Source organism: Rhinolophus sinicus, linkage group LG09 (assembly GCF_036562045.2).
Source record: "Rhinolophus sinicus isolate RSC01 linkage group LG09, ASM3656204v1, whole genome shotgun sequence".
NCBI lineage: Eukaryota > Metazoa > Chordata > Mammalia > Chiroptera > Rhinolophidae > Rhinolophus > Rhinolophus sinicus.
Genome location: NC_133758.1, coordinates 83414171 through 83437258, shown reverse-complemented (window position 1 = coordinate 83437258; position 23088 = coordinate 83414171). Strand labels below are relative to the sequence as shown.

At 34.5% G+C, this 23088-nt stretch overlaps 1 protein-coding gene across 10 annotated transcripts in view; it reads right to left on the bottom strand.

Annotated features, from left to right (window-relative positions):
- Positions 1–23088, bottom strand: part of AKAP9 (A-kinase anchoring protein 9) — a 144148-nt gene that overhangs the window by 87280 nt on the left and 33780 nt on the right. For all 10 annotated transcript variants that reach the window (XM_019716603.2, XM_019716620.2, XM_019716627.2 and 7 more), the window contains 5 exons: positions 20623–23010; positions 14566–14779; positions 12578–12657; positions 6213–6351; positions 4888–4973 (listed from right to left, as the gene is read on the bottom strand). In XM_019716603.2, the coding sequence (XP_019572162.2) occupies positions 4888–4973; positions 6213–6351; positions 12578–12657; positions 14566–14779; positions 20623–23010 (2907 nt within the window). The remainder of the gene's footprint in view (positions 1–4887; positions 4974–6212; positions 6352–12577; positions 12658–14565; positions 14780–20622; positions 23011–23088) is intronic.

The window sequence follows — 23088 nt, the reverse complement described above, 5'->3', positions numbered from 1 at the left end:
AAAGAGACTGGACTTGCTAGGATAGATGAACAAAGGATACTGTAGAAGCAAGTATGCAACAGGAGAAAAGCCCATGAAGGCTATTTCACCTGGTTACTACTCTTACCAAGTCCTCTATCCCACTCCTACCCCCTGAATACATTTTCATACTTTCCATAGAAAACAAAGCGCATCTGGAAAATTTTTTAGTTTCCACCTCAACCTTTCTGTATCTTCACTTAATTAATTCAGCAAACATTTATTAAGCCTTTACCATGTGCTAAACAAAGCACTGTGCTAGGAAGAGAAATTAAAGAGAAGTCTCCCTGATTCTGAAGCACTTACAATCTAGTGGAAGAGGCAGAAAAGCAAACAAATGATTATAATAACATGAAAAATAATGTGATACAAATGTACATTTGTACAAGGAACTATGGGAACAAGGAAGAAAGACAGGAGGGTAAATGAAGTATTTAGATAATTGAAAAAGGTCCCAGACAAGAAAAAGCAAAAGGAGTTCATCACCACCAAACCATTATTACAAGAAATGTTAAAGGAGCTTCTTTAACACGTTGCATACGGCGGGGTTTAAATCCCTCATGAAGATTCTCGTGATCCGTACGCAACGTGTTAAGAAGGAAAAAAATTCAAAAATATGAATAATAAAATAGCAATAACTACATATCTATCAACAATGACTTTAAATGTAAATGGATTAAATCTTCCAATCAAAAGACATAGGATGGCTAAATGAGTAAGAAAACATATGCTGTCTTACAAGAGACTCACATCACATCGAAAGAAACATACAGACCAAAAGTAAAGGGGTGGAAAAAGGTATTTCATGAAAATGGAAAAACAAAATAGACTTTAAAATAAAGTCTATACCAAGAGACCAAGAAGGACACAAAATCCCACTTCTGGGTATTTACCCAAAGAAATACAAAAACACTTTGGAAAAGACATATGCATCTATATGTTCACTGAGCATTATTTACAATAGCCAAGATATGGAAGCAATCTAAATGTCCATCAATAGATGAATGGATAAAGAAGAAGTGGTACATATATACAATGGAATATTACTCAGCCATAAAAAAATGAAATCTCGCCATCTGCAACAACATGGATGGACCTTGAGAGTATTATGCTAAGTGAAATAAGTCAGACATAGAAAGAAAAATACTACATGATTTCACTTACATGTGGAACCTAAACAATAACACAAACAAACAAAATAGAAGCAAACTCACAGATACAGAGAACAAACAGATGGTCACCAGAAGGGAGGGGAGTTGGGGGGATGGATGAAAAAGGGGAAGGGATTAAAAAGTACAAATTGGTAGTTACAAAATAGTCACAGGGATGTAAAGTACAGCATAGGAAATATAGTTAAAAATATTGTAATAACTATGTATGGTGCCAGATTTATCGGGGTGATCACTTTGTACGTTACATAAATGTCTAAATCACGACGTTGTACACCTGAAACTAACATAATATTGCATTCAACTGTAATTGAAAAATAAGACAATTATTTAAAAAATAATGGAAAAAGTTAAGTGCAATACACAAAGGCTTAAAAAAGAAAACAAAAAATAGGCAATGGCTTTTACAGGTGCTAAGACAATGGAGGAAGAAATGTCTACGTCTAGGAAGACAGGTAAAGATGACGACACAAAGAAGTAACATTTGAACCAACTGGAAGAACAAGTGGGAACACACCAAGCAGATTGGAGGGGGATGGGCAGTTGGGCAGAAAGAAGAGCAGGCAAAAAAGCCCAAAGATGTGAAAGACTAAGTATTTCAGTATGGCGAAAATGAGGAGAATTAGAAGATGAGGCTAACAGGTCAGTGATGTAATTCACTGCTGACAGATCCCAACCAAGAAAGGCTGCATGCAAGTTTGGCCCTTTGCTGGCACCCGGGACCTTGGCTGGTAAACAGTCCACTACACTAAAACTTTCCCTAAATCATAAGAGCGCCTAATGCCTGGACTATGCCAACAATATGGTTTACGCTCCACACATGCTTTCCTTCTGGGAAGTCTGGGTTTTGGTAATGTGCTAGGCAGAGGATGCCTACCTGACTAATTAATACCTGATTAAAAAAATCCATGGAATCCTTGTCCTCCTTAATAGACAACACAGCACATACTCTCACAACTTACTTACTGTTATAGAAATTAAGTGTGTGCTATGACTCCACTAGGAGAGAATTTTAGAAGTTTGTGCCTGCTTCCTTCCAAACTTTGCCCCATGTGCCTTTTCATACCTTTTCAAGACTGATTTGCTTTGTATTCTTTTCCTGTAATAAATCTTAGCCTTGAGTACAACTGTATATTGAATCCTACTGGTCCTTCCAGCGAATCACTGAACCAGGAGATGGTCCTAGGGACCTTCAACCCACCCATACTCTGCGCCCCATTATACAGACCTCTAAGGTAAGTTACATTGATACAGGGAATGAAAAAAATGAGTCATCTTGGCCCTGTTTCTCTCCTTTTTCTTCCACATCAACTATCAAATTCTTTAGGTTCTTCCTTAAAATATCTTACGAATGGTCCATTATTTCCTACTTCCCATTGCCACCATATTCATCTCCCTAAAAGTTCAACTTCCTGATGTCTGCCCATAATCACAAATTTTCAAGCTTTCAATGTCTACACAATAAAAGTCCAGCCTATCATTCAAAGTTTGGTACAGTCTAGCCTCTCTAATTTTCGAGTCCACTGCTCTCTCAGCAGTATGTCCCAAATATATCACACCTACATTTGTAAGACTTCGATTGATCGTATTATTTCTCCCACCTGGAATGCTATCCTCCCTCCCCTACCTTATTTAAGCCTACACATCTTTCATGGTCCAATTCAAATCCCCCCTTTTCCAAGAAATCTTCCTTAATTATTTGCACCTACATGTATCTACGTTTGCTTAACTTCAAAAGTACTTCTCTTTTCAATATTTAATTAAATGTTGCCTTGGATAACACTTATATATGTCCATCATATTCCTTAAATTAGTTTATAAAGCCCATCAATTTACAAATTCCTTCAATCTACTGAGTTTATTTACATTGCATACTATGCTCTATTCCCAATGCACAGAACCACCTGGCATATAAATAGCAAATAAAAATTACTGGCTGGATAACTGAATGAGAACAAAATATGTATCTTTCACTTCTTTTATACACCCTTCAGATTATATTGCAGTATGGTGGAAGGAAGATCACAGGTTAGGGGAGAAAACTGTCAAGGATGATCCCCAAGTTTCTGGTTGAATATATAATTTTTCAAAACTGAGAAGAGAGAAGAAACTGGCTTTGGGGAAAAAAATAAATAAATTAAAATTTCAATATGTTCATTAAGATATTTAAGTATAGGGATATTCAATTAGATGTAGGATTCTGCAGTTCAGGAGTAAGAGCTGACCGAGACATGGAGACATGGAAGCCATGAAAGTGTATGGGAGCAGCGCACAGCATAAGAGGATCAAGCACATATCCTGGGTGACTATTAACGGGGGGGTGGGGTGGGGGGGTGGAATCCCCAATGAAGGCTTAAAAAGCCACAGAATTGAAGTCGCAGAAACTAAGGGAAGAAAATATTCTATGACAGCAGCAAATGCAACAAAGTCAAAAAACTATAGAATTAAAAAGAAAAATGTTCAACAAACATTGAGCATGTGTTTGCACCTAAGATTGCAAAGTGGAGATACAACTTTAAATCTAGGCCACAGAAGTGTTCTTTTGGGGACAAAACAGTTTTTCTTGTTTCTTTTTTAATTGTTTCTTCTGAAATAATAACCTTTTACTTCCCAACATTTTAAAAAGCAAAAGACTATACATAAAATTGATAAATCAAACAAAATTAGCAACACTAGGCCCCCATTCCTACATATGGCAATAGGGTGAAGCTGAGCAGCTTCTGCCCGCTTTGAAAGAGGTATGTTTTCCCCAGGTTTCACTTTTCCAGGTTTCACTTTTCCAAGTTTCACTGGGTCGTCTTCATTTATTTTATGAGCTAAGCTTATGTACTAAGCTCATGTATGTATATCTCTTACATCCCTTCAATTAAAATGACAGTGAGGAATCTTTAAACGGTATGAATCCATAATAAACAAGAAAATAAGAGAAGAAACTAAGAGAGATTTCAAACAATTTCTGGAAAACAGAAAAGAGGCAAGAGAGTGTTGATTAATCAAGACAGAGAAAACAGCCTAAAGCACACATGAAGGGAGCCACAGCTCAGGAGACAGCTGACCTGCCTACCAGAACCCTAGAAAAACTATTTGGAAAGAAATCTGACAAATGTAACACTCTGTGAAAAACATTAGCTATGTTCTAAACGATTCACTATTTTTCTATGAAAGAAACCCACTGCTTTAAAGAGTTCTACATAAAATTCAATGCAACACTTGCACAAAGTTTACAATTTGACGTTTTATATATAGAGAGGGTGCCCCCCCAAAAAAAGAATACACATTTTAAGAAAGAAAAACTGCATTAAAATTGTAATACTTAATATATACTGATAACAAAGATGAATACAAGTCACATTTGACTTCTGCAATTACAAGAGGTACTCAAGAGTGGTTACCATTTGCGTCCAGACACTTCTGATTATGGCGAACTACTGCTTGAGCAATGCTGACCAAAGCATCCACTTGTATACATTTTTTGGCACCACCGGTATTTTATCGTGATTTCAAAACCTCTCTAAAGGTGTAAATAGTATTGAAATTGCAGCAATTCCTTCAATTCACTGATACTATAAATGTATGTCACTTTTGCCTAATCTTCTTTTTCATGTTCCCTTACTCAAGAAATTTTTGGTTGATGAAGAAGCTTATAAAACAACATGCAATACAATAAATGCAAACATGATCCATTTTGCATTTCACATACCTTACTTAATCGTGTCCGAAGTACCAAAAGTTTGTTGTATTCTTCTGTTACTTTGTTGAGAAGAGTTTGCATATTTTCTTGACATTCTAGATGATAAACAATTATAATTTCACTCCACAGTAAAAGTCTGCTTCTTTCAATAAGTATTAGTCATCTATTAATAACTTTAGAAAATTGTCTGCTAGCAGTAAACCTCAAATATTTAATAAACAAAAACTAAAATTTCATTAATGTGAAACACCTATTAAGATAACTTGATAATTTCATATTAAAATACATTAATGTGTACATTAATCTGTACACATTTTGTTCAAATGAACAAAGGAATAGAATGTTGTCTGTGAAGCCACACCAAAAAAATTAACTGAGGCTGCAAACTATAGAAATAAACTACCGTATTTTGCTGTGTATAATACGGACCCACATTTTTGGCCCAAACTTACAGGAAATAAAAAACTTTCATTTTAATTTTTCAATGCAAAATTTTATTTGTTTACATTTAGGTACTTATTTTTTGTATTATAAAGGAATTTTAGCATTTAGTTTTTAACACATTATGGCCAAGAAATTTTATGTAACAAATAATTACAAAACACAAGAACAAATACAAGGTACAAGAAATTTTATGTACCGGTAACAAATTTACTATACTTAGCATCATAGAAGGCCAAGAAGTCTTTGTTGTTGCAAATTCATTGTAAGTTCCACAAAACCGATTATCGATTATCGTATTCCAGGGTATTATTTTGTATATGGATACCATTATTGATTTCTAAGAGTTACATTTTTAACTCATAAGCATAAATACAAGGAATAAAATACATTTAATAAATACGGAATTAGTACTACCCATGTATAATGTGCATCCTTATTTTTCCCTCACAATTTGGGCAAAAATAGTGTGCATTATACGCAGCAAAATACAGTAATACAGGATTCCTATTAAGAAAGGTAATTTTATGTCTTCTTATTCTTTAAAAAAAACACACCAAAAAACATTAAAATAAATTTGTTCAATAAATACGGTATCTTTTAAAGGTTTGGATCTATGGTATAAAATTAAGGAAAGAATTACAATCAAGAAAAGATGGGAATAGAGGAAGAGTAGGAAACGAGACAAGGAAACTTGCAGACAGCTCCAGTTCTCTTTAAATCACAATTATTGCATTATAAAATAAGAATGTGTATTAAACATAAGATCTCATGAATCAGAAATGAAGACAAGATATTAAGATAAACCCATGATTAAATCATGATTAAATGTAAAAGTTTATCATCAATTAAGAAAATTAATACTGTTTAATAATGTAGTAAACTATTATTACCTTGAACTTCGTATCTGTAATCTTGCAATTCTGGTTTTTGATTTTCAGAAGTATGCACATCAGAAGTCACTTGCTCTTCTGCATTTATTTCACATTTTAAAGCTGGAGTATAATGTTCACCAGGGACACTGCAAAAAGTCTGTTAACAAAATGAGGCATTTTATAAAATTAAAATTTTGATTTATTCCTCTAAAGATCATTAAACATTATTCTCCTATATGCAAAAGACAGTCAAAATGGCACAGAAAAATCAGTAAGAAAACACTCTTTCACACACCAAATTAATCTGCAAAAGAAATAATCAACTCTAAACCTTTCTCTCTCTATACGGGACATGAAATTCTTCCTACATTAGGAAAATACTGATAATCTTCACTACACAAAGCTATAATTTTTTCTGATTCTTTATTTTTAAAGTTTATTTATTGAGGTGACATTGGTTACTAAAATTATATAGGTTTCAAGTGTACAATTCTATAATACATCACCTGTATATTGCATTGTGTTCAAAGTCAAATCTCTTTCCGTCACCATATTTGTCCCCTCTTAACCTTTTCTATCTCCCTTCTACCACCTTTCCCTTTAACCACCATACTGTTGTCTGTATCTGAGTTTTTGTTTATTTGCCTTGTTTGTTCATTTGTTGCTTTTTAATTTTTCTCTCATATGAGTGAAACCATATGGTTCTTGACATTTTCCATCTGACTTATTTCACTTAGCATGATCTTCTCAAGATCTAACCATGTTGTCGCAAAGTTGCAAATGGAAATATTTCATTTTTTCTATGGCTGAGTAATATTCCATTGTGTATATATACCACATCTTCTTTATCCAATCATCTATCAAAGAACATTTTGGTTGTTTCCGTATCTTGGCCACTATGAATAATACTGCATTGAACATACTCATATCTAGCGATAGATGTATCTTTATGAATAAATGTTTTCAATTTTTGAAGGTAGATACCCAAAAGAGGAATTGCTATGTTAATATGGTAATTCTATTCTTAATTTTTTGAAAAATCTTCATATTGTGTTCCACAGTGGCTATACCAATTTTCGTTCCCACCAGCAGTGTATGAAGGTTCCGTTTTCTCCACAAGATCGCCAACATGTTATTATTTGTCTTGTTAACAGTAGACATTCTAACAGATGTGAAGTGGTATCTCACTGTGGTTTTGATTTGCTTTTCCCTAATAGCTAGTAAAGTTGAGCATCTTTTCATATACCTTTTGGTCATTTGTGTGTTTTCTTGGGAGAAGTGTTTGTTCAAGTCCTCTGCCCATTTTTTATTTGGATTGTTTGTTTTTTGTTGAGTTATATGAGTTCTACATATTTTGGATATTATTAGTCCTTTATCGGAGGTGTTGTTTGCACATATCTTCTCCCTTTTGGCTGGTTGTCTCTTTGTTTTGTGATGGTTTCTCTTGCTGTGCAGAAGCTTTCTAGGTCAATACAGGCCCATTCGTTTCTTCTGCTTTTACTTCCCTTGCCTTTGAGGTCAAATTCATAAAATCCTCTCTGAATCCAGGGTCCATAAGTTTAGTACCTATACTTTCTTTTATGCAGTTTATCATTTCTGGTCTTATGCTTAGGTCTTTGATCATTTGGAGTTAATTTTGATACATGGTGACAGATAGCAGTTAGTTTCATTCTTTTGCACATGGCTTTCCAATTTTCCTAGCACCATTTAATGAAGAGGCTGTCTTTTCTCCATTGTTATGTTTTTGGCTCAAGCTTTGTCAAAAATTATCTGCCCATATATATTTCGGTTTATTTCTGGGTTCTCAATTTTATTCCATTAGGCTGTGTGTCCGGTTTTCTGCTGATACAATGCTGTTTTATTGTCACTCTGTAGTATAAATTGAAGTCAAGGAATGTGATATCTCTGGCCTTGTTCTTTTTTCTCAGGATTGCATTGACTATTTGGGGTTTTTTCCACACAAATCTGAAGATTTTATGTTCTATTTTTTATAAAATGACATTGGGGTTTTGATGGGAATTGCATTAAATCTGTATATTGCTTTGGGTAATATGGCCATTTTAACTACATTTATTTTTCCAATCCATGAACATGGAATATCTTTCCATTTCTTTGTGCCTCTTCAATTTCTTTTAATAACATCTTACAGTTTGCAGTGTATAGGTCCTTCACATCATTTTTAAAGTTTATACCTAGATATTTTATTCTTTGTTGCAATTGCAAAAGGAATTGCTTTTTTCATTTTTCTGAAGTTTCCTTCTCCCTCTCTTCTCCTGCTGGTATACCCACTATTCTCATATTGCTTTTCTAATGGAGTCAGATAGTTCCCATAGAGTTCTTTCATTTTCGTTTTTTACTCTCTTTTTCCATCTAGATTTCTATCTTATATTACTAATTCCTTCCTCCATCTGGTCAGCTCTGTTTCCTAAGCTTATTAGTTTAGCATCTCTTTCACTGAATTCTTAGCTCCAGAAAGTTGCGATCTCTTTGGTAAAGCACTTCTTTTGTTCATTGATTTTATTTCTGAGTTCATTAAACTGCCTATCTGAGTTTTCCTGTATCTCGCTGTTTTTTTTTTTTCAGAACTGTAATCTTGAAATCTCTGTCATTTAAATCACACTGTCATTTTCATGCACTTGTTTATTTTCTGGAGATTTTTCACTTTCTTCCTGAACTGCCTTGTTACCTTGGTTATTCATAGTATTTGGTGGATTATTTCTCTGCCTAGGCATTTATAGGAATGAAATCTGCTTGTTTTTAAAGAGTGACACTTCCCTACTCAGCAGGTTTGTAAGAAGAGATCTTTTACCCCAGTAGGTGGCACTGAAGCACCAAGTTTTTTATTTTCTCTTGCACTGCTTTCTTAGATCTCTGCTGGGTGGTGGAAAATGGCCTGTATTCCTTGGGCAAGTGGGCATCTCCTCTGTGACCAGGTCTCCTTGGTTTCAGGGCACCACCCCCATGGGGGAATGTGATGGGTAATCAGGTTCTGAGCCTGTGAAATCCCAGTGCTGCCCTGCCCGAGGTGTTCCAGGTGCCCCTGCTGGGATCAGCCGACATGAGTAGGGGCGGGGTGAGCGGGGAAGAGGCCTGCTTGTGCATTTGTGGCTTTGGTCTCCTCCCATTAACGGTGACTGCCAGACCTCAGCTGTATCACCTCTGTATTTCCACCTGTCACTGGGATTAGCCACAGCATGCATCTGCTGCTCAGGGAGGAATGCTCCTCCCTCTGGTTCTCAGGGCTGCACATAGTGTGCTCTGAAACACAACACTCACTGCTTACAGCTTCTTCTGGGGCCTGTTGCTAGCTCCGGAAGAGTGAGGGTTGGTGAGCTTGGGGAGGGTAAGAGGACGTGGCCAGGCTCCATGGCTTTGTTTTCTGCCTGACAATGGCGGCTGCTAGAATATAACTGCCACACCTCTGTGCTCCATCTGCCCTGGTCACTGGGTTCAGCCACAATATGTGCTCACCACTCAGGCAGGAATGCTCATTCTACCTCTTTTCCTCCGGGCTGCAGAGAGTGCATGCTGCAACCTGATTCCTCCCCTCTCCTGAGACCCACAGTGAGCTCTTGCAGCTGCATCCATAGCATTTGTCTGTGCTCTTCTCCCTTCCCTCCTCCCCTGTTCACTCAGATTCGCCCACCTTCAGATGTTTCAATGTGCAGCTCTCTCAGATGTGTTTGTGTGTTGAGTAGGGAATCCTCTGTTGAATTATAGCTGTTCAACTTGTTTTAAGTTCCAGGGGAGAGACCAGGGGAAACCTCTCACACCACCATGCTTCTGACATTACTCTCCTAGTTCTCTGCTTCTTTCTAATAATGATATATCTTGTACTTTACCACTTCTAGCTTGGATCCTATTCTGATGTTATCTCTATAATGTCAACTACCCTTTGGAAAAAACACTAGAAGACAAGGATGAAAGTTCAAAAATGATAACTAGAAAGAAGTTTATAAATTCTATAAATATTGTAACATATCAAGTATGGGAGCACCCTCATACACTTTTCTATAACATATAAGAGTAGTTTCTCTGTGGTGTATACACACACAAAATTAAAAATATTTGACACATTACTCTGTGGTTTTTTTTTTATCCTGAGCAAAAGACAATTCTATCATTTAAAAACAACACATGCCCCATCATCATTTGATAAGCCCTCTAAACACATGCCCCTCACACAACTTGAAATAATAAACAACTTCTAGACTTAAAAGCCAAGTTGTTTATTGCTATTTCTTGAGATTCGCTTAAAAGTTAAACTACTTGTATACTGTCAATTAACAACTGAGTTTATTAAATTTCCAGCATAGTTTTTAAGTTGGAATTTTATATTAGAGTTGGCAGAAACCTGAATGATCCCCGGTTTACAGATGAAGAAAAGGATTCACAAAGATGAAGTAATGAGTCCACAGCAACATCAATGATTAGTGATGAAACCAGGTTTCATGACGAGGTCTCGAGGGCCCCTTCATTACAAAAAGCTGATTCATATTTCAAATTAAAATTAGGGGTTAGGTAAAGACATTAGTGGAAGAAAAGAAAATATAAGTCAACTTATAGATGAACCGTTGTGACTTGGGCCCTCTTTCCATATTTACTCTTTGATAAACAATGGACATGAAAGGACAATGTCTGAACCCTTAGGCAGAGATGGAGGTGGAGGATGAAGAGTAGCTGAATAAGAATAAAGGCCTTCAGTGTGTTTATTTCTGACTTTTTTTTTTTTGCCAGTATTGGTTTTTGAACTATTTTATAGGTAATTAGAATCAATAATGCAGCTTTACCTGTCCCAACTACACTACCCTTCTTTCCCTTCAATTTACAAATAAAAAGGCTGGGGGCCGGCCCGGTGGCTCAGGTGGTTAGAGCTCCATGCTCCTAACTCCGAAGGCTGCCGGTTCGATTCCCACATGGGCCAGTGGGCTCTCAACCACAAGGTGGCCAGTTCAATTCCTCGAGTCCCGCAAGGGACAGTGGGCTCCGCCCCCGGCAACTAAGATTGAACACGGCACCTTGAGCTGAGCTGCCTCCCGGATGGCTCAGGTGGTTGGAGCACGTCCTCTCAACCACAAAGTTGCCAGTTCGATTCCTCGACTCCCGCAAGGGATGGTGGGCAGCGCCCCCTGCAATTAGCAATGGCAACTGGACCTGGAGCTGAGCTGCGCCCTCCACAACTAAGACTGAAAGGACAACAACTTGAAGCTGAACGGCACCCTCCACAACTAAGATTGAAAGGACAACAACTTGACTTGGAAGAAAGGCCTGGAAGTACACACTGTTCCCCAATAAAGTCCTGTTTCCTCTTCCCCAATAAAATTAAAAAAAAAAAAAAAAGGTTGGGACAGAGATCAGGATCAAGCCTAGCAATATATTTTAAATTCTGAACTACTTCAAATATGCAGAAAAGAGTAGTTTATTAGCTTTGAAAATATTTTGTAATATTATCCCCATGTATTTTTTGAAAAATCGAGCATTTCATATAGATTTGAAGCTCCCTGTATCCCATTTCATTTGCTTCTCTTTCTTCCCAGAAGTGATGACTCTAGCATGCTTTTTAAATATTTTTTCTTTTGAGATTTATTGACATTAGTACACATACAAAACACTGCTAAATGGTATTCCATTGAATGAATGTACCACAATTTATTTATTCATTACCCTGTAGATAGAAATCTGAGTTGTTTCCAATTTTTAACCTAATATAGACTCTCTTGCAACATACCTGACTGTTTGCATATGTGAGCCTATTTAGAAGAACTGGGTTGTGGGGTGTACATTATCTTCAACCTTGCCAATCTGCTTCTCAAGGTAGCACATTCCCACCAGCTGTGTGTAAGAGATCCTATTTCACCCCATCTCCCAAGTATAATTATAATTAGTATAATTAGAGTATTTAGTTTTTTTTACTCAACCACCAAAGTGGGCAGAGACAGGAAACAGACCTGTTTGAGGTTCTACTGGTCCACTGTTTTATGATCTATACCTGTTGTCTGTTCTACTGCTGAGATAATTTACCTGAATTTCTTTTGTTTCAAACTTATTATCAGAAAGAATCTTAAATGCTCATTTTAAACTTAAAAATTCAGGAATATTTTCTAAGTGCAGTACTGTAGTAAGATATCAGGGAAAACCAAGTTGGATGATTCTGCTTATCTAATTGGTAGTAACAAAATTTAGCACTTGTCTAAAAATACTTTTTAAAAATTTTATTTTAAGTACCGTTGGTATACAATCTTATATTGATTATAATTAGTTTCAGGTGTACAATATAGTGATTCAACATTTTTATACCTTACAATGTAATCACCCCACTAACTCTAGTAATCATCTGCCACCATGTAAACTTATCACAATATTATTTTTAACTAATATCTTACCTGTGTAAAATAAGAACATTCTTCACACACTGCCTTATAAAGTTTTCCAATGAGCATTTGTAAAGGCTTCACTTCATCACCTAGTAAAAGATAATTGCATTAAGACATTCAAATTTACTCACTTAAGTACTATTATATTAAACCTATGTCAACTGGAAGCTTCCCTACAATAGGATTAGTTTTAAATTCTTTATTTCTTTTAGAGTTAGTTTCCACTACTTAACGTCCCGTCTCAGATAAGTTATAGGATTTTTAATCTCTATGCTACAAAATGGTATAAAGCCACGACTTACAATTTTTTTACTGTAACCCAATATAAGAAATAAATCATATATCGTAACCTATCATATACATCCACGTAAAACTGAAACAAAAATTTCACAAATCAGTGTTTACTCTTTCTATATGCCATGCACTCCAATGTTTCCTGTTCTGCTCCACTCTTCAACATGCTCCTCATTACTCACTCCACTGACTTCATCACCCAATAGTTAAGTTGCCGTTTGAAAAACAGTGGAGAGAGTCTACCTGAAGAGGATACCAGTAAAAGTAATACAGCTTAAAATCTTATTAAAATCAAACCCAAAGAACTTCTGAAGTGAAAAAGTATGGTATTCTTATTCAAGCCACTCTTTACATTCTACTCTGTTCAACAGAGCAATTCCATGGGACAAACTTATGAACCCCCTTATGTCCACAAGCAGAGCTGTCAAGCGTAGAAGGCTAGAGATGACTTGAACAGAGGATGTCTACTAAAGTCCATTGAGGTTTTCTTAAATGTTGTTGCTTCCCCTAGTACCACCTTAGTCTCTCAGCTCACTCTATAGTCTCATAGGCCATCTCATTCTTGCCCTTGGCCTCAACTGACTTGATTTTCAAATCTTTATCTTGAGCCTAAACCTCCCTCTTGAGTTTCAGACGTCTACTTTCAACTGCCTACTGGACATCTTTTTCTGAGTCAATTGGTATTTTTAACTCAATATGTTGCAGACTGAATTTATTATTTTTCCCACAAATTTGCTCTTCATCCTCTTCATGACTGGAGTCACCCTCGATTCAGTTACCCAAGCTAGAAACTAGGGCTCATTCTCAATTCCTCCCCCTTTTACTGCTAATATCAACACCAGACTACAGCCTACGTCTTTAACTGTTGAACTTTCCTTTCCATCCTTAATGACACCGAGTTCAACATCTTACTGTTTATCAGAATTACTGCCAAAGTAGCTTAACTGGTCTTCTCATGACTAATTTCACCTCCCCTAATTAGCTCCGATGGTGTCATCTTAAAATAAAAATCCTACTATGTTAAATAGTTAAATTTTAAATAGTTACTCCCACTATTACAAATCCTGCAGAATGTCTTATCACAAATAGCATAAAGCTTAAACATGCTTCAGTCGGGGTACATACAGCTTTTTCTGATCAAGCTCCTTCCAATCTTTTAGGCTTTATCCCCCACTACCTTTTCAGACACCTTGAACTCTCAATTCTCCAAAATGGATGCAGACTCTCACACCCGTGTTTAAAACTCAGGAGCCAGACCTAAAATTCCAACCTCTCTACTCCTGCCCACTGCCTCACCTTAATTATACTTCTAGAAAATACTAGACTTTTCTCCCCTCTCCTTCCATTCATTCTTCCATTACAGAGATTATCCTGTTGTTTATGACACTTTATTTTATATTGCTTTCCCACTGGACTGTGACTTCCTGTGGGAAAATGATTCAGTGATTTTAGATTTCTCAAGCGCTTAACGAATGTCCAGTGATAATATGAACAAATTAATCTAAGACTAGGATATACAGTTACCTTCCTTTATGGGTTCTAAGACAAGGATGGAATGACAGAATGGTGGTCTCTAGTGATACGTATTTGCTTCACAGCATTTATAATTTTGTCAGAAAACATTTACTTGCTTCTTGTGTTTTTATATTCTGTAGCTCTAACTGGTGTAGCTCTAACTTATAATTTTGTCAGAAAACATTTACCTGCTTCTTGTGTTTTTATATTTTGTAGCTCTAACTGGTGTATTTTCTGAAGTTCCTTTATTTTCTCCTCTTGAGCAGAAATGAGCTCCTCTTTAAGACTGCAGAGAGCTTTATCTTTTTCATTTTCCAAGTATTCACGAACCTGATCCACATGAGTAGAATAAACCAGAGAGAGGCATATACGTTGAGCTTCCATCTGTAGCCTTAAGTCATTCTTAAAATGAATGTATAGACAATTAAAATTAGAAAAGTTTAAAATGACAAATCTAATAATTTAACTTCTTGAATATACTGACAACAAAGGGGAAAATACATGAAATTATAGTTTAAAAATTCACATAAGAAAAGTGAAGTTTAATTTTTTCTCTCTTTTCATTCTCTTGCCTTGATCTACTGTATTTTTCAAGAAAAGCAGCACAATGTTTTCATTACCTCAACTTCATGGTAAATTGTGATATTTAGTATAGCTAGTATGGCCTCATCTTCGATTTCTGCTTAAAAATATTTTAAATGTAGAGAAATGCAAAGAATAATGTAATAAACACTTATGTATTCACACCCCAATTAACAAGTGCTATTAATAATATTTTGTGTGTTTATTTCTCTCCTCCCTACACACTTCTTTTTTGGTTTAGAAAGAAAATATAAATACAATTTAATCCACTATATTTCCATTCCTTCTTCCCGAGACAATCATTACCACAAATTAGCTGCAAGTCCAATCCATTTCTTATAATATCACTTCTCAATGTATCTGTAAACAATGCACTATATTCAGTGTTCTTAAGAATTTATATAAATAGTGCAAAATGGTATTTATTTATCAAACTACTCTTCTCATTCAATTCAATATGCTTCTGAGAGTTATCCATGTAGATAAAGGTTAATTTATTTTAACTGTCATATATATGAATATGCCACAATTTGTCCATTTCCTTTCTGGAGATCAACTGAATTATTTCTAATTTTTTTGTATTTCAAAAAATGCTGTAATAAATTCTTATACATATCCCCTTGTAAAATTGTGCTAGTGTTTCTCTAGTGAAGTGGTTCTCAAACTTTAGCAGTGTCAGAATCATCTGAAGTGCTTATTAAAACAGATAGCTGGGCTCCTCCCCCAGTCTGTTTCAGATCTGGTGCAGGGCCTCAGAATTTGAATTTTAACCAGTTTCCAAATGACACTGATGTTGCTGGTCAGGGAACCACCACTTAAAAATGTAATTTCTGGGTCACAGCTAATGCACCTGTATTAGATTTTACTAAATAACTTTGTATATAATTGTACCAATTTATATTGATATAGTATATAGCGGAGGCGCCAAAAAAATGTATACACATTTTAAGAGATGTTATCTATGCTCAAGCAGTAGTTCTCCATAATCAGAAGTGTCTGGAGGCTGATGGTAACTACTTTGAGCACCTCTTGTAATTGCAGAAGTCAAACGTGACTTGTATTCATCTTTTGTTATTGGTATATATTACAATTTTAATAGTTTTTCTTTCTTAAAATGCGTACTCATTTTTTTGGCACCCTCTGTATGTGAGTACTCATCTCCCCCGTGTCCTCATCACACTTTTTTCTGAAAGACTTATTTTGCCATCTGGTGGATGTAAAATGCTGTTTTATTGTTATATCAGTTTGTAAGGTTGAAAGTATCTTTTCATGTTTATTAGCCCTTTTGGTTTCCTATTCTGAGACACATGTCTATTTATATTCTTTGTTCATTTTTATATTTTTAGACCTCTTTTTACACTAAGTATTCTTTACACCTTCTTGATATTAAGCCTGTTTTTAATGTATGTGGCAAATATCTAATCCCTGTTCTTCAACTTGTTTATGGCTATCATTTGTTAAGACAGATATATTTATCAATCCTTCCCTGTGTATTTGTCTTCATTGAAAGTCCTTCCCTACCTATCAAGATCCTAATTTCCTTTTATGTGAACATCTTTAACCAACTTGGATTTATTTCTTCCTAAGGGTAAGGATCTAATTCCCTAACTCCTCACCCCCAATATTGAAAGCAAAGTTTCAAAAAAGCAGCTTTCAAAAACAATAAACTTTTCCTGTTGATTTGGCTTCTTTCATTTCACCTGAATCTGCTCAAATATCACGTCAGGTCTTCACTGACCTACCCTACGTGAAAAAGAATAAAAAGTGCTCACTACCCTACTTCTAGTAGATTACTGTTACTGTACTTTTATTTGTCTGTCTTATTTCATGTCTAACTCCTCTAAAATATAAGCTTTATTCTTTATTGCCTATTTTTATTCACTGTTATATTCTGAGTGTCTAGAATAGTACCTGGAATATAGTAGAGGCTCATTATTAATAACAAACAAATGTTAACTTGTACATACTATATACTAAATTTTCACATACTAAACTTTCACATGTTACCTGGCTGTGTTTCTGGGTTTTCTATTTATTGATCTCAGCATCAAAATCATATTACCTATTATGATTTTTTAATGTCTTGATATCATATAAATTTTTCTAGGATTGTCTTGGATGTCCTTGGATATTTACTCTTGTACATCAATTTTAGAATCGTATTTTTTAAGATCCATGAAAAACCTTGTTGGAATTTTCATTGGAACTACACTGAATGTAAAGATTAATTTGAGAGAAATGACATCTCTATATCTTTTCACTATGAATATGGTACATATTGCCATATAGTCAGGTTTTTAGGTACTTCAACGTTTTATAATTTTCTTAACAAGTTCAAACATCTTGTGCAGGGTTTAAAGTTCCGTCTCTTCTATTCATATCCTTTATCTCTTACTTATTGTCATACTGCATTGGAGAGTAACTACAAAACAATGTCAAAACAGTAAAGTTGATAGTGGGCATCCTAGTTCTATACCTGATTTTAACAGGAATGCTTCTAAATTTCTGCTACATATTTGGATGAAAATCATTATCATGGTGAAGAAATTTCCCTCTACTCCCAATTTTCTAGTTTTTTAAAATTATAAATGACTTGTTGAATTTTTTATTGATTCTTTTTCAGCCTCTATTAAAATGATATGGATTTTCTCACACTATACTTGAATGTAGAGATTAACAGATTGTTTCAAATGTTCAACTATCCTTACATTCCTTGGGATAATATGCTAATATTTTATTTTGGATTTTTGCAACCATACTCATAAGTGAGATTAGTCTCTAATTTTATTTTCTTGTACCATTCCCATCAGATTAGTCTTAGCATCAACAGTATACCAGCCTCATTAAATAACCTGGGTGCCTTTTCTTCCTCCCTTCCTTTCTTCCCTCTCTTTCATCCTATTTTAGTAAATGACTATATACCTGTTCTTTTAAGAAATTGTACACCCATTTATAAAACGATCTCAACGTAGTATTTTTGGTTGGGCGAGAGGGTAAACTTCTATTTCAAATGCTTTAATGGTTATTGGTTTATTCAGGATTTACATTTCTATTTGAGTTAGATTTGACAATTTATATTCTTCCAAAAAACTATCTAGTTTATCTATATTTTCAAATTTATTGGCATTCGTTATTTATACTATTCTTTTACGATTAAAAAATTTTTTTTAACAATACCTATAGTTAGGTTCTTATTTTAATTCTTCATTTTGTTTATAAATCTTTTGTTTTTTCTTCATTATCTTCTCAGAGGTTTGTGTAATAACTCTAATTTACTAATCTTTTCAAAAAATAAGCTTTCCATATCCTTGAAAACTCTCTCCCTCTTTTGGTTATTCCAAATTTGCTTATTTCTGTTCTTAACTTTATTTTTCTTCTCCTTTCTTTGAGGGTATATACTGTATTATGCTACTGAATTAATAGCTTAATTTTTAATATTTCTTGTTTGTAAAACTACTTTATTTAAAGCTAAAAATTGTCCTCTACATGACATGTTCCATGCACTCTGCATTACTTTCCTTTTTCAAAAATATTCTTGGCTCTTCTTGTACATTTATTCTTCCAGATGAACTATAAACCAATTAAATCAAATTTCAAATACTTGCCATTCTAATTTTTATTACAATTACATAAGGCTTGTGGATTTTTCTAGAGGTATCTGGTATTTTACACTATTAAAAACCTCTCATTGGGAAACAAGTCCTCTCACTTATTTAAGTCTCATGTCCTTAATTAAAGTATTATAATTTTATTTATACTGGTCTTATACATTTTAAAGTAAGTTTTTCATGTTTACTATACATTAAAGCTTTTCAGTTCATTTGCTTAAACTTTCTAGTTATTTAATTACATCTGTGAATTATGCCAACTATATTTCCCTCCCTTTACACCACAAACTTTTTGTCTTTGCACTGGCTAGAACCTGTAGAACAATGATGAACAGCAAGTGACAAAAGCTATCCTGAGCTTGTTCCTGACTTTAACATGAAGGTCTATGATGTCTCACTGTGGGTTTTGATAAACTGGTTTTGTTTATTCTCCCTTTTACTCACTCATTTAAAAAAAATTTATTAACTGCCTATCACGTGTCACTGTGCTAGTCCCTAGAGATACAGCAGAGTCCTTGCTTTCAAGGAGTTGATATTCTAGTGGTTCCTCTTGTAGTTTCTAAGCTCCAATACCTTTTCTAAATTCTAATAATTACCTTCAATTTTACACATATACTTTGCAATCTATGCCCTCCCACAGCATCGATAATTAATCAGTATCAATAACATTCCTGCCACTTCTCCCTCGTCCCAATAATGCTTTTTAAAAAACGTTTCAATTATTTTTAGGAGTAATTAAATTAAACCCAGTTTATGGTTTTGCAAACAATTCCAGATATTTAACAAAGCATTAATAGTTGAACAATTTGAGTTTCTTATCTCTATTTAAGTTATTAGGATGGAAAATATCTTCACATTTGATATAACATCATAAATATGAACACATCTATTATAATAAAGAGAAAACTTTCCAGTGGCTTCCTACTGTATATAGAATAAAATCTCAACATCTTACAAAGACTGTAAGGCTCTCCAAGGTCTGGTCTCTTCCTTCTTCAAACTCTTCTCTCCATCTCTCAAACTCAACTACACACGCTTTCATTCTGCAACTCAAACTCATCTACGTCTTCACAATTGCTCTCATTTCCTTGTAGTAGACTCCTGTCATTCAGATCTCAGTTCCAATGTCAATTCCTCCAAGAGACCCTTCCTGAAACCCTATTTAATGCTACCACCGCACTATTCCTCATTTTCTGTTACATTATGTGCTTTATTTTCTTCATAGGCCTTATCACTATTTCTAATTACTTTCCTGGTTTCCTCGTTTATTGCCTGCCTCCCTTCCTAGAATATATGCTCTCTGAGAACAGGAATCTTCTTTCTCCTTTGCCACTATACTCCTATACCTGGCAACAGATTCAATAAATACTTGTTACATAAATGAAGAAACATAAAGCTTGAGTGAGCATCATTATACAAGATACCCACTAGAATTTTCCTGTTATTTCTAATATCAGTATCTGGCAACTATAAATTGTCAGGAGTGATTTATTATCACTCATTATATGCACCCTTTAACTGTATTTAGAATACTTTTTTTCTCCTTCAGGTATAACAATACTCTGAGAAAACTCTAGGACTTAAATTGAGATTTCTTTTTTAAAGGAACTATAGTTTCATAACTAATGCACAACTACACAGAATACAAAAAGTTTAAACGTTAATTTTCAGTTGTGGAATTTTGCAAGCACCAGTATGAAATGAAATTCTAATCTTTGAGACTGTAACAAAATATTAAAAAATAAGGTTTCTAAAGCTCAGATTCTCCACAAAGTTATTTAAACTATTACCTTTCCAAAGAAAATATGAAACCATTACGATTTATTTTCCAGGCAGAACGTACAACATAGATTAACTGAAAGAAAGCCAACAATGTGAAAAAATATGTAACAGAAACAACGATAAATAAATGATAGACCCAAGTGAGAATTACATTCTAGGGTTCACTTTCATTCTTCTGTAATAAAATAAAACTTAAGTTTTATGAAGGTAAAACCTTTAGCATGAAATGTACATTTGCACTTTGTTTTAGCATATATAAATAAGTAAACATACCTGTTCTGATTTAAGCATATTGAGTTCCTGCTGAAGTTTAGAATTTTCACTTTGTTCAGTTGTCCCAAGCGACGATTCACTTTTCACTGATGGCAAGTGATCCCAAATCAATCTTTCTTGCTTGCTTTCTTTTCCAATAATCGTATTTTCAAAAGGTATACTCTCATCCTCCATTATTTTTAATTCTTCACCAAAATCTTTATTTATTTTAGAAATGGAACCTCCAGAATCCCTGCTTGTCACATTCACAACTTCATCTTTTAAAGAACTTAACTGAACATCACACACACTTACATTTTCTGTCTTAGTATGGTTAATTATGATTTCCAGCTCTCTACATCTTAATAAAATTTGCTCTTTCTCTTCCTTTAAAGATTTAACTTCTTCAGTTAGACAACTAATTTCACCATGTTTCTGTTTTAATTGTTCAGAAAGATCAGACAGTTTCTCTGACAGTTCTAATTTTTCTCGCTTGGTTACCTCAAGTTTTTCCATAAGTTCTGTTGTATCTTTCTCAACAACCTCACCAATTTCCAGTGGTTCTGCTATAAAAAGTTTGTTATCATCAAAGATTGAACTTTTCATTTTTACAGTAGCTGGATTTATTCTTTGCAAATGATGAAGCTCTTCACTAAGTGCTTTCAGCTTACTTTTATAGTCTACTTCTTGTTTATTTTTACTGTCTTCTAAATCATTTTTTACCTTGAGAAGACAAGCATAATCCTCCTGTAACTCTTGATAGTTAACTTCAAAATTTTTTTCAGCAAACGAAAAAGTGTTCCTTTGCTTTTCAATCTCTTCAGTTAGCTGAACACATTGTTTTTTGAGGTCCTCATTTTCCTCTGTCAGTATTTTTATTTCTTTTTGCCAGTTACAGTCTTTGGATTTGGAGTTAATGGAGTCTATGTAAATTAATCTTTCTTCTTGGCTAACAGGAGTATATATTTTTAACATGTCTTCAAGGGCTTTCTTTTCATCTTTAAGAATGTTATTCTCTGCTTCAAGTTGTACAAATTTTTCTTGAAGGTCATCCTCTTTTGCCTTCATTTGTTTCTCCAATAATTCAGTTTTAAGTTGTAATTCTTGAACTTCTTGTTCCAGTGTGCCCTTTTCCATTTCTTCTTGTCTGAGTATTTCAATTTCTTTTTGAAGTTCATTGATTCGAAGAGTCATTTCCTCTGATTTTGAATTTACAAGGGACTGCTGTAAATCTTTTAGCTTTGAAATTTCCAAAATTAGTTGATTCTGGTTAGTTATCAAATTGTCTTTTTCAAACTGGATGGTTTCTATCTTTTGACTCATTTCATTCTGCAAGCCATCTATCTGCTGTTTATAGTAAATGGCTAAGTTATCCTTAAGTTTTTCAGTATTTATTCGATGTTCAATTTCTAAATCTTCCTTCAGTTTGGAAAGTTCTTCTTCATGGCTAAACAGAAGCTGTGTTCTCAGTCTCTCTAATTCAGCTTCTTGTGATTCAGCCATTCTGTCTAACACAGCATTCTTTTCTCTTTCTAACATTTCAAGTTTTATCTTATAATTTGTAACTTCTGCTTCATGTTTTAATTCTAGTTCTTTCCTGGATTCCGATGCAGCAACAATCTCAGCTTTCAAATCTTCCACTGTACTCAGGGACTTATATGCTTCATTGAGTTTACTTTCTTGTTCAGCTATTGTCTGTCTAGCTCTCTGAATTTGATCCCTTGAAAAGCTCAATTCTTCAAAAAGGTCTTCAAGCTGTCTCTGTAGAGCCAACTTTTCTCCTGAAATTACTCCTAGTTCTTCCTTGAGTTTTTCCTTTTCAGAGTTAGTATCTTGCATTTTTATATTCAGTTCATTTATTGCCACATTCATTAACTTTATTTGATCTTCATTAACTGTAATATTTGGATATGATCTTAAAGCATTATCCATTTCTTCCTTATGTCTTGTTTTCAGTTCATCTATCTGTGATATGTGTTGTTTTATTAACTCTTGTTTCATCTGCACAATCTGCTGCCCATACATCTCATCCAGCTCTGCCCGGAGTTGCTCTAATTTTCTTTGTGTTTCTTGTTCCATTCTTTGTAGGATATCAGTTTCAAATTGGCTATCTTTATGGTTTTTCTTCTGAAGTTCTTCAACTGTCCCCATTAATTGTTTTATTTCCTCAGAACACTGTCTTTCTTTTTGCTTGGAATTAGTCAGCTCTAATTTCATATTTTTTATCTCTTGGTTTTTTTGTACAACCTGTTCTTGTAATTCTTCCAGTAGTTTGTCAGCAGCTGTGACTTTATCCTTTAGCTCAAGAGATTTTCTTTCTTCTCCGATTATTTTTGCATTCAATTCTTCAATGATTGCCTCCTTTTCCTGTATTTCTTTATTTGAGCTTTCTACTTCTTTATCTTGTTCCTTTAAAAACAAAAAGATGAAAATATAAAAATGGTATTTTTAATTCCAGGAAACTTATGGGGCTTAACCTCATTATCA